At 44.6% G+C, this 11,977-nt stretch overlaps 1 protein-coding gene across 3 annotated transcripts in view; it reads right to left on the bottom strand.

The window, feature by feature from the left end:
* Positions 1 to 3,376: 3,376 nt before the first annotated feature.
* The window catches only part of LOC133464926 (NACHT, LRR and PYD domains-containing protein 3-like), a 52,479-nt gene continuing 43,878 nt past the window's right edge, over positions 3,377 to 11,977 (bottom strand). Inside the window, exons 11-13 of one of the 3 annotated variants that reach the window (XM_061747134.1) lie at positions 10,972 to 11,148; positions 6,604 to 6,777; positions 3,377 to 3,625 (exon numbers count right to left, since the gene is read on the bottom strand). In XM_061747134.1, the coding sequence (XP_061603118.1) occupies positions 6,612 to 6,777; positions 10,972 to 11,148 (343 nt within the window). In that variant the 3' untranslated portion in view covers positions 3,377 to 3,625; positions 6,604 to 6,611. Of the gene's footprint in view, positions 3,626 to 4,802; positions 6,778 to 10,971; positions 11,149 to 11,977 lie in introns of those variants that run through there. The other 2 variants (XM_061747135.1, XM_061747133.1) reach the window with 2 other exon arrangements.

The following is an 11,977-nucleotide window of genomic DNA, read 5'->3' as shown; positions in this document are numbered from 1 at the left end:
GGTCATGGAGGTCTGTGATCCTCATCCTTCAAAACGGCACAGCAAACGAAAAAATACGCAGAAGGATGTTGTGGGCTGTAAGGCTGGTCGGCTGTGGGCAAAACCAAGTGCTGCAGACAGCAGCGACAGTGAAGGCTGCATATCTGACTGCAGTGACATGTCGTGCAGTCAGATGACTGCCAGTCAGGGACAGAAACTATACTCTGAAACCATGTTTAAGGCGTTCCTGCAGCAGACAAAAGGCATGAAAGACCTGGATATAGAGCAGCATTTTCCTGACAAGCTCATTTTTTATAACTCAGCGAAACGTGTCATTAAAAACCGAGCTACATCAGATCTCTCTGATCAGGACATTTTTAGACTGAGAAAACAAATGCTTAAGGTGAGAAAGCAACTCGGTTTTTAATGATGTTGAAGCTGTTGGTTTTACTTTTATTTATCTCTTTTACTGTCTTTGCTTTTAACATCTCCATCATAATGGATTCTTTTAGAGTGGTGACGTTAAACGTGAATGGTGCCAGAGAGGCAAGGAAAAGGGCACTGGTGTTTGACACAGCAAGGATGAAAAATATTGATGTGTTGTTTTTACAAGAAACACACAGTGATGAAGGCAATGAGGTGGACTGGAACAAAGAGTGGGAAGGAGAGGTGGCTTTGAGCCACAACACCACACTCAGCGGTGGAGTGGCCTTCCTGTTCTCTCGGAACTTTACTCCATCGTCCCTGGACGTCGAGCATGTGGTGAAGGGGAGGTGTCTTTTAGTCAAGGCACAGTTTGAACATCACACACTGTTTTTTATGAATATTTATGCTCCAACAAACGGTAAGGAGAGGAAGAGCTTTCAAGAAAAAGTCAACACTAGACTGAATTGCAGTGGGTCGGAGGTTTTTTTATTCTTGGGTGGGGATTTTAACTGTACCGAGTATGAGTTTTTAGACCGTAATCATGCAGAGCCTCATCCAGCCTCCCAACACGCTCTGAAACAGCTGGTCTACTCCCACGGCCTGGTGGATGTGTGGCGAAGAATGCACACAGACTGCAGACAATACACATGGTCCCACCTGAGAGAGGATAGAATCTCCTTAGCCAGACTTGATCGTTTGTATTGTTTTAAGCACCATTTTAATGTTTTTAAGCTGTGTAAAATAATGCCAGCTGGTTTTACAGATCATTCTTTGGTTTTATGTCATGTCACCATAAAGAACATTTTACCCAAGAGTGCAAACTGGCATTTTAATTCAGTTTTAACATTTGACAAGGGTTTTAGCGAGGCTTTTAGTTATTTTTGGACTGGTTTTAGACACAGGAAAGCTGATTTTACTTGTCTTAGGCAGTGGTGGGACCATGGTAAGACTGAGATAAAGCTTTTGTGTCAGCAGTATACTCTCAATGTCACACGTGACATCTGTCGATCTATGAAAGAGCTGGAGACTGAGATAGTGGAGCTGGAATCAATGAGTGCTTCCACAGGAAATCGAGGATATATATTGAAATCCTCAAGTCCAAAAAAATGGCTTTAGCCAACCTGCTGGACACCAGGGTACAGGATGCACTGGTCCGGTCCCAGGTCCAGAACATCACAGCGATGGATGCTCCCTCTAGCTTGTGTGATCCACTCTCTGCTCTCTGACACGGTGCAGGAGCTCACTGAACCTGGTCAGATCAGAAGGCGAGCTGTGCAGTTTTTTTCATCTCTCTATACGAGCGAGTGTGGAAGATGATGCTCTGTTTGAGGGGTTCTGTGGTGAACTGCCTTTGGTCTCTGAGGAGACCAACTCACAGCTGGACCGGCCACTGCAGATGGAGGAGCTACACGCCGCTCTGCAGGGTATGCAGGGACGGCGGTCTCCTGGCATCGATGGCCTGAATTTTACAAAGCCTTCTGGAGTATTTTAGCACCTGACGTTCTGGAGGTGTTTAATGACAGTCTGACCTCAGGTTCTCTGCCACTGTCCTGTCGCCCTTGTGACCATCAATTTGTATCACTTGGTCGAAGGCTGAGCGTAGAGTATCGTCACGAGACTGCTCGAGTGGAAAATCTTCCATAGAGTGCAGCGGGTTCCGCCGAGTCTCCGCCGGAGCCTCCGCCGGTCCCTCTCGCTCTCTGTCTGCAGCATCGGACAACCTTGCGTCACCGCCGAGCACAGCGCACATACCGCATGTCCCTGGCTGCCGTGATTGCATCCCCACACACTGCCTCACCAAATTTCCAAACCCCGGCCAAACGTGTCCCAAAATCAGGGGATGAAAAAGGCGGGAGCTAACTGCGGCCTTTACTCTGTGCTTTTTCCCCTTGTGTCTAATTTCCACTGGCACCACGGGGTACTTGTGCACATCACCGTGAACACACACAACCTCCACCCAGGACAACACATTCATCAATGCCTCGGGTCGCACCAGGCTTTGGTGAATTACTGACTGCATACAACCGGAATCCACCAAGGCCGAGTTTATACCCCCAGAGATCCTTACCGGAACCCTGTATGTCCCTCCTGAGTCTGGGGAGGATGCCGGCGGGCCGGCCACCCGGATCACTGCAGCGCAGCGCAGCGGGCAGTCCCGCCTGATGTGTCCGGGCTGGCCGCACCGCCAGCAGCCCTGCCCAGGTGTTTTGGGCAGAACAGTGTGCGAGCTCTGGGGAGGGGAAAAAGGAGTTAGTTGGTGGACCCCCTGCCGTGGCGAACCTCCGGCACGGCGCAGGGGTGGGTCGCGTTGCGGGTCCCGCCACTGCTGTGTCCACCGGATGGACCGCCAGGTGGTCCTCCGCAAAGGTGATGGCTTCCTGCAGGGTTATGCCGGTCCCCGGGCGATAGCAGGACCCACGCCGCCGTCCGGGTGGGGAGCCCCTCTACAAACTGCTCCATCATCACCTGCTGCGTCAGCCGCTCCTCCCCCTCCGCCTCGCCGGGCCTCAGCCACCACACCGCCGCGTCGTGGAGCTGGTGGGCGAAGGTGAAGGGGCGGTCTGTCTGCCCCAGCTTGAACTCCCTGAAACGGCGGCGGTAGTCCTCCGGGGACCGCCCCAGCCGGTCCATCACCGCCCGCCGCACCTGGGCGTAGGTGGCGCGTGCGGCCGCTGGGAGGGCGAGAGCCGCCTGCTGGGCCTCCCCTGACAGGAGCAGCAGGAGACGCACCGCCCATTCCGCCGCCGGCCAATCACAGGCCTCCGCCACCGCCTCAAAGGTGTCCAGAAATGTGAGGGGGTCGTCCGCCTCGGTCATCTTCTGGAGCGCCACCCCCGCAAAAGGAGCGGGCGGGCGACCCCCCCGGCCTGCCTGCTGAGCCGCCAGCGCATCCAGGGTGGCAGTCTGCCGCTCGGCCTGGCTCCGGAGCATGGCCGACATCTCGGTCATCACCTGGGCGAGGGACGCCACTGTCCGCTCCATTTCCCCTCTGCGTTCCGCTGTCATAGTGCCCCACGTTGGGCGCCATTGTAGCACGTCTCGTTGCTACGGGGTCACACAGGACAGCAGACACCGGGATCTTTGTAGAAACTATTTTTATTTCTAAGAGCAAACGTTTTATTGCTCTCCAGAGGCTCTCCGTGCATCAGCACCGTCAGCAGAGCTGCACCTGCGCTCCGCTCTGCTTCCATCCTCTCCTGTCTCCAGAGCCCGCACACTACTGAAATACACAGAGAGCGATTAGACACACCTGTGCACCATCAGCTGTTCCAGCCGCGCCACCTGCGCGCCACTCCCCCGCACTCCCTCTCTCCCCTGCAGACCCCCCCCAATCCTGCACCCTGCCCCAATCCTGCACCCTGCCACAGGAAGCTACAACGGGCTCAGAACACAGCAGCTCGTGTTGCTCTTGATTGCACATTAAGATCTAACATTAATTCAATTCAATTCAATTTTATTTATATAGCGTCTAATACAACAGATGTTGTCTCTAGACGCTTTCCAGAGATCCAGAACATGAACATGAACATAAACCTAAACATAAACATAAACATAAACCCCCGAGCAATTATTATATAAACAATGGCAGGTGAAAACTCCCATAGTGGGAGAAAAACCTTAAGCCAAACAGTGGCAAGAAAAACTCCCCTTTAGGAGGGAAGAAACCTTGAGCAGGACCAGGCTCATAAGGGGGGGGCCCTCCTGCTGAAGGCCAGACTGGGGGAGTCAGGGACATTAATGGCATGCATGTTCAACTTGGCTGGCTGAAAGTATCCCTAATCTACTTTGTGAGAGGCATTTATCATCTGAAAATCCCTGATTGTCTATATGAACATTACACTCAGTGCTGACACACACTCATATCCCACCAGACATGCAGTTAGTGGTAAATACTGTGTTCCAAAAGCAAAAACAAATTTCAAACAACAAACAGTGCTCTACAGAGCTATTGCTGAATGGAATTCTCTTCCGGGTTACATTTCTAAAACCCAGCGCAAGGTCAGTTTCAAAAAACAGGTGAAGAAATACATAGCTCACAAAAGGTAGTGTAACCATAAATGATTTATTTATGGTGTATCTTGCTGTATCTGAGTGTGTTTTGACACTGTATATGTGTGATGATCCCCCACTAAATCACATGGACTATATCTGATTGGATGTTAAGACTATGCTTTGCTGCTATTTACTTTTTTTTTTTTTTTTTTCTTTTTTTACCTTGTCTGCACACATATTATTGATTGATACCATGACGGTAGAAACCAAAAGTGTATATATGTGCATTATTACTATATGTAATATATACATATATATACGCACACATATGCGTACACATACATAAATATACACATACAAACCCAGTGTTTTTTTTTTTTTTTGTTTTTTTTTTTTGGGGGGGGGAGGGGGTGACGACATCCACTGCCAATCCAGGAAGCAGGAACACACGGAGACACACGTCAAGCACTGGAAATCTGCAACAAAAAACCACAAACAAAGCACGAAACCGGCACGGAGCCATCCAAACCGGCACGGAGCCATGAAACCGGCACGGAGCCATAGTGCTGCTATTTACTTGCTAAATGATTTGCTAAATTTGCTGATTTGCTAATGGCTGGTACTTTTATAGACTGTACGTTGTCTATGTAAATCTTTTTGTGATGTTTGTTATTTCTGAACTGTGTTCTTATTTTTTATTTTTATCATATTATTTTATTGTTTTATTGATCGGACCCCAGGAAGAGTAGTTGATGTAAACTACATCAGCTATTGGGATCCAAATAAAATCAAATCAAAACCTCCCAAAAATTGTAACTACGCATGGAGGCGACGCAGACCCAAAGCAGACGGAGAGCTGTGAATGGTTCGCTTGGTAGCAACGCATTTCCGGTTTCCGGTTCGTGAAGCAGTCGTGAACTTTCAGCCTCTTTTCTTCATGTATGTGTGATTTTTTTTGTTTTTGTTTTTTTACACAATAGTTTTCCTTATGTCTTGGATTCCATATGACCTTAAAAGTTGTATAAACCATTCAGGAAAAGATCGCTAAGTAGCGGTCGCGCGGGGTACTGCACCACGGAGAAATGGAGTGACGGCGTTCACGACGGCGTCACGGCGACGGCATGTGCTCTGCGTTGGTGTAACGCAGAACCATAATTCAGGCTTTAGAATAGACCATATAAAATATAACCATCTACTTTTATAGAGGTGGTATGTTAATTTGCATTAACCCTTAAATTAAATGAACACAATACATAAAATAATGAGTTTTTATATATATTACCTCTGTGTAAGTGTCTCTGTCTAATTTCTGGTAAAGCACACTAAGCTTTAGTTCTCAAGCATGTAGCTGACGCGTACTTCAATGAAACGTCACAGTCCGTGTTCTTATTTCAAAAGTTTATTGAGAAACCTTTCTTTCAATTACAAAAAACAAAAACTGTGCGATAATACGACAAAATAATATTATCATGCAAGCACGGTCAAAACTAGTGTGCTCCCTCAGTTCCATAGCTTCACAAAACAAAATACACATCACATGATTTATACGTAACCAATGGGAAAGCTGCTGTCATTATTATTATTAAGCAAGAATTTATAAATATCTCATAGCTATCATTTTTGTCCATCACTCCTGTAGTTTCTTGTGCCGGCCCCCCTTTTTTCTCTTTTGTGCATGTTTGCAGGCCGGAGCCTCGGGAGCTGCGTTCTGGCCTGCGTCCCCCCCATTGCTGCTTCCACCTGCCCACGTGGATGTCTGCTGTGTGCTGCTGACGCCCCCCCATCTGATCATCCTGTTGCTGCTTCCACCTGCCTGCTGTGCTGTTGCCGTCCCTGACTCCCCCAGTCTGGCCTTCAGCAGGAGGGTCCCCCCTTATGAGCCTGGTCCTGCTCAAGGTTTCTTCCTCCTAAAGGGGAGTTTTTCCTTGCCACTGTTTGGCTTAAGGTTTTTCTCCCACTAGGGGAGTTTTTACCTGCCATTGTTTATGTAATAACTGCTCGGGGGTTTATGTTTATGTTCATGTTCTGGATCTCTGAAAAGCGTCTAGAGACAACATCTGTTGTATTAGACTCTATATAAATAAAGTTGAATTAAATTGAATTGAAGAACCTTGCGGACTGATATTAAAAACAGCGTACATACAACATACAGTTAAATCAAATATTAGAAAATGTAATTATATAATCACTCTGTTCATATATGACCTTAGAGTCTACAGCTTGTAGTTTAGAATCTGCACCAGATCAGAAAGCTGCTTCACATCTGCATCTTGCAGGTTGTTGAATAGGAGTTCCAGATGTTTCAGATGGGAGGGGTTGGACTTCAGAGCTGAGACCAGAGAAGAACAGCTGATATCTGACAGACCGCACCTCCACAATCTAAATAAAGGATGAAAGATTGATTACAATTCAGCATCATCTTCATCATTATAAATGCTCCATACAGATGAGAATTAGAAAGGTGATGGACTTTATGAAGGCTGATGTTCATATTGATGTCACACATGTGATCAATAGTCTGCGTATATTTCTCTTCAGTATTATTGACTTGATGATCAGAAAAGTCTGAGTTTGTGCTGATTTCAATAAAGTCAGTGATGAGGACGACAGTCTAGACCATGTCAAGTCCATTCATGTCACGTGTTTCTGCCCCGATAACACGTCTGTTTGTAAATTATGTTTTGGACGATAAAGTTTTCATTCCTAGAAGGACTTTGTGAGCAGAGAAAGAGTTTCAGGACAGGAGGACGTCTGTGTTTATTCAGCATTCATGAAAGACATCTCTTCTCCAGTGATGGATCTGGAACTGGTGCAGAAAACTTTTGTCTGATTAAAACATTTGATTCATCAAGAACAGATGCATGATGGTACAAAAACGTACAAATCTGAACCTTACAGGGAAACTAGAACTAAATACTTGTCAAAACATGGAAACTAATTGATGCTCCAGGGTTTAATGTAGTTTTTAATGACAGAAACAGTTTTGATGGAATTTGAATTCAAATATCAGTCTTTCTATGTAAATATTAAATGCAGGTAAAAGTTTATTGAAGCTGAGTTTTGATGTTAAAATTTGAACTTGGTAAAATGTAAAAACATTTCCATGTTTTTAAGGAGACATTTTTTCATCAATCAGTACATATTTGTCTGTTTAGGAGTTTTTTCAAATATTTTCTCTGAAAAAGTTGATTGAGTGACGACATAGTTTCAACACAAAGTTTCTGATGTTCTTGTTGGATGTTTTGTTGCTGATGAAGGAAACTCATCGTCTAGACAGCAGCTTTATTTCAGTTTACTAACTTCAACACACATGTATTTATATTTAGTTTTACACACTGAAAACCATAAAAAGACATTGGCCGGGTTTCCCAGATCAGTTAAGTAGTTCTTAACAGCGAAAGACTTCTTTCAAACCTTCTTAAGGAGCCTGTGAAAGAAAATCGCGTTTCCCAGAGTCGCTCTTAGCTTAAGTATCTCTTTCATTAAGAAGGAAATGAAAGATGCTGCTGACCCAGTCTTTACAACCATCTTAGTGAACAAAGACTCACAGATCCAGCCGCGTCAGCAAATCAATATCACACCAAGCAATGAGATATTAAAACAATGCACCCCGCACAAATTTTGATCTATTTTATACTTTAGATTTATATTGTTTAGCATTTATTGGTGACAGCAAAGGGGGAAAAAAAAGAAAAATAAGGAATAACAAGTGTGTTCCTGTATATGCTTTATGCGCACAAATAAAACGATCATCATGAATATCATTTATTTGATAATTTGGCTGCTATACAGCATGTTCTCGCTGCAAATCAACCGCATCGCCGTGCGCGAAGCAGAACTGTTTTTATGAACGCATTCGTGCGTCAGCACTTCAGTCCCCTGGACGTGCTGTCGGACCGGGCTGTCAGGCAGCCGTGACACCTGCGCCGTGCCCGAGCCCGAGCCCGAGCGCACCTATGTGATGACAGGGAAGCAGCAGCTGAAGAACGAGATCCTTTGATGAATCGTTCATTACAGTCTCAAATATAATCAATGGTGTCGGTTTATATTAAAGAATCTTTTTGCCCAGAAGAAAAAAGAGCGAAGACAACGACCCATAACTATTTTCTTCTCTTGAAAAAACCCACCTGCCGACTCGCGCTGTATACAGCGCGAGTCGGGATGCCGCATCATTCAGAAGAGGAGGAATACGTGCGAGGCGGGGATGATCTCTGCAATCTGAAGCCCTCTATAATTGTAAAAAGAATTTCACTTATCACGGGTTCTTTTTGGAACATAACCCCTGCGAAAAACCAGGGATTGCTGTAATTCCACGTTGCGATTTGCGAAACTCGCCTTCTCTTGGCTCATGTTTTTGAACGCACATACACGCCCACCCCGTTTCCTCCCGGTTTCTGCGTGTGGGGGAAAAAAGCCTCACTGTAGCCAGAAATAACGGAGTAACACACCGTTTGGATGAAAAAGGGTCATTGAATTATATTTATCATCTTAATTTTTTATTATAACGCACAGGCAGCAGTGAATTAGTGCGTTAGGCAGCAGTGCTGCGTGTGAAAATGCGCTGATAGTGATCGGTGATCGATTTGCCTGGCATCGATTCATTTGGTTTCAGAACCGGACAGCTGCTCCAAAGAGCGTCTGAAAGAGCGAAACTAAAGGACGGTGTTAAGAAGTCATCTGGGAAACACCCGTATCTTAGGGTTCTCTCTTAGTTCAAACCTTCTTTGAACCTCTCTTAAATCCTTAAGAGAGGTTGGATCTGGGAAACCCGGCCATTATTTGTTGCACCTTATGTCTTGATGACATCTGGATGAAATGATCTTAACCGATGTATTAAAGGGATTGTGACATGAAAAACACATTTTTCTTGATTTTTTGTGTTTTGTTGGGTGTCTTGACATCAATTACACCCAAAAAACAACGAACTTTTAACATTCAGTGTATTGTGTGCTTTCTGGGATTTTCCGCATAACTGTGCAAAAACGGCGCACCTGGTTTGGTGGCGGATCGTTACGTAATGATCCGCTAAATCACCGCCCCCTCCACCCAGCTCCCTGCCTCCTCTCCTCTCCAGCGCACCATAAAGGCTGATTTATGGTTCCGCGTTACACCGACGCAGAGCCTACGGCGTAGGGTTACGCGGCGACGCGCACCGTACGCTGAACCCTACGCCGTAGGCTCTGCGTCGGTGTAACGCGGAACCATAAATCAGGCTTAACACGGAGCTGTTTAGAGCCTCTTTTGTTCTAATCACCGGAGGAAAACTGCTAAGAAGACCCGCGGCCACTGACTGGACTTAAGATAAGGGGACACTTTATTTATATGCCTTTATTTTTGTGATTGTTTGCTGTGGACTGTCTGCTTCGCCCTGCTGCTTTTCCGTGCATGCTTCGCCTGTCGCTCCCGGCTTAACTCTCCGACGCCGCTGTGAGTGTATTGCTCGCAGGGAGCTGCGGTCCCGGTCCTCTGGTCCCGGTTGGACTTCATCCCCGGGCTGTAGTCGCCCTGTCTGGGCTGTGTGTGTGGGTGTTTGTGGTGTGCGCGCGTGTGTGTGGAGACGCGGGCAGAAGTGTGTAGCGGTTGGTTGGAGGAGGTTTGGAGGAGGAGCGGCGCAATGATTGACAGGAAAGGGGGAAGAGGACCCGTTTTTCACGGCGCAAAAAACACTGTCATAAAAAGGACAGAATGGAGTACTAGAGTGAAGTTTTTCTTGTTACACTCTTTTAGACACATTTAAGGGATGTTGGCCAAGACTTTTAATAGTGTTAAAAGCATGTTAAAAATGATGTCACAATACCTTTAAAGAATAATATTAAAAACACAGAAAAATATGTTTTTCCATTTTTATAGTTTCATATTTGGTAAACTTGTATTTGTTAAAGTGAAATCTAATGTTATTCAAAGGAAGTCAACGTTGGTTTGACTGATTTCATTCACAGTAAGAAGTTATTCAGTAAATGAGCTCTATAACTCATATATTGGACGACTACACATTCAGTCTGTCCACTATTGTCTGTCAGACTCTCTCAGTTTATTAACATCTGGATGACATTTCTGAACGTATTAGCTGTAAAGTTAATTCATGTTTGTTCAGATGTTTTATTCCAGGTTCAGACACATCTCTGGTTCTTCATTTGTTCCTGTCTGACACATTCACACAGTGCTTCTCAATCCTGGTCCTCGTGTTTCCTGTCCTGCATGTTTTAGATGTTTCCCTGCACCAACACAGCTGATTCTAATTAAAGGTCCTCATTAGCTTGTCACCAAGGTCTGCACAGCTCTGTTGATGACACAGGTACTTTTATCACGGTGTGCTGAAGCAGGGTAGCATCTAAAACATGCAGGACAGGGGCCCACGAGGACCAGGATTGAGAAACACTGCATTCACATGTTTAGTTTTATGTAATGAATCAGAAGAGGAAGTTTAAGATGAAACTAAAGCAGAGAAGAAGAACTCAGAGCAGTCAGATGGTCAGTGTGGATCAGTAGAAGATCAGCCTGATGTCTGCAGGTTAGTGTCAACACAACTTTCACATCAGATTCATCTGAACACACAACTAAAACATGTCTGACCTCAGAGTCTCCAGTCTGCAGTCTGGACTCTCCAGAAATCCACTCAGATGTTTCACTCCTGAATCCTGCAGGTTCGTGTTCCCACTCAGGTCCAGATGTTTCAGATGGGAGGGGTTGGACTTCAGAGCTGAGACCAGAGAAGAACAGCTGATCTCTGACAAACTGCAGTACCTCAACCTGAATAAAGAATAAAAGATACATTACAATTCATCATCATCATCATCATCATCATCATCATCATCATCTTCATCATTTTACAGATTAATTACAATTCAGCATCATCTTCATCATTCTAAATGCTCCATACAGAGTAGAGTTAGAAAGGTGATGGACTTTATGAATGCTGATGTTCATATTGATGTCACACATGTGATCAATAGTCTGCGTATATTTCTCTTCAGTATTATTGACTTGATGATCAAAAAAGTCTGAGTTTGTGCTGAACCAAATACTGGTCAAAATATAGAAACTAATTGATGCTCCAGGGTTTAATGTAGTTTTTAATGGCAGAAACAGTTTTGGTAGAATTTTAATTCAAATATCAGTCTTTCTATGTAAATATTAAATGAAGGTAAAAGTTTATTAAAGCTGAGTTTTGATGTAAAAATTTGAACTTGGTAAAATGTAAAAACATTTCCATGTTTTTAAGGAGACATTTCTTCATCAATCGGTACATATTTGTCTGTTTAGGAGTTTTTTCAAACATTTTCTCTGAAAAAGTTGATTGAGTGACGACATAGTTTCAACACAAAGTTTCTGATGTTCTTGTTGGATGTTTTGTTGCTGATGAAGGAAACTCATCGTCTAGACAGCAGCTTTATTTCAGTTTTCTTACTTCAACACACATGTATTTATATTTAGTTTTACACACTGAAAAGCATAAAAAGACATTATTTGTTGCACCTTATGTGTTGATGTCACCTGGATGAAATGATCTTAACAGACATATTGAGGAATAATATAAAAAACATAGAAAAATGTCTTTTCCATGTTTAGAGTTTCATAT

This window comes from Cololabis saira, chromosome 18 (genome assembly GCF_033807715.1).
Source record: "Cololabis saira isolate AMF1-May2022 chromosome 18, fColSai1.1, whole genome shotgun sequence".
NCBI classification, from domain to species: domain Eukaryota; kingdom Metazoa; phylum Chordata; class Actinopteri; order Beloniformes; family Belonidae; genus Cololabis; species Cololabis saira.
Note: the sequence above shows the minus strand (reverse complement) of the source record. Positions and strands in the feature narration are given on the sequence as shown.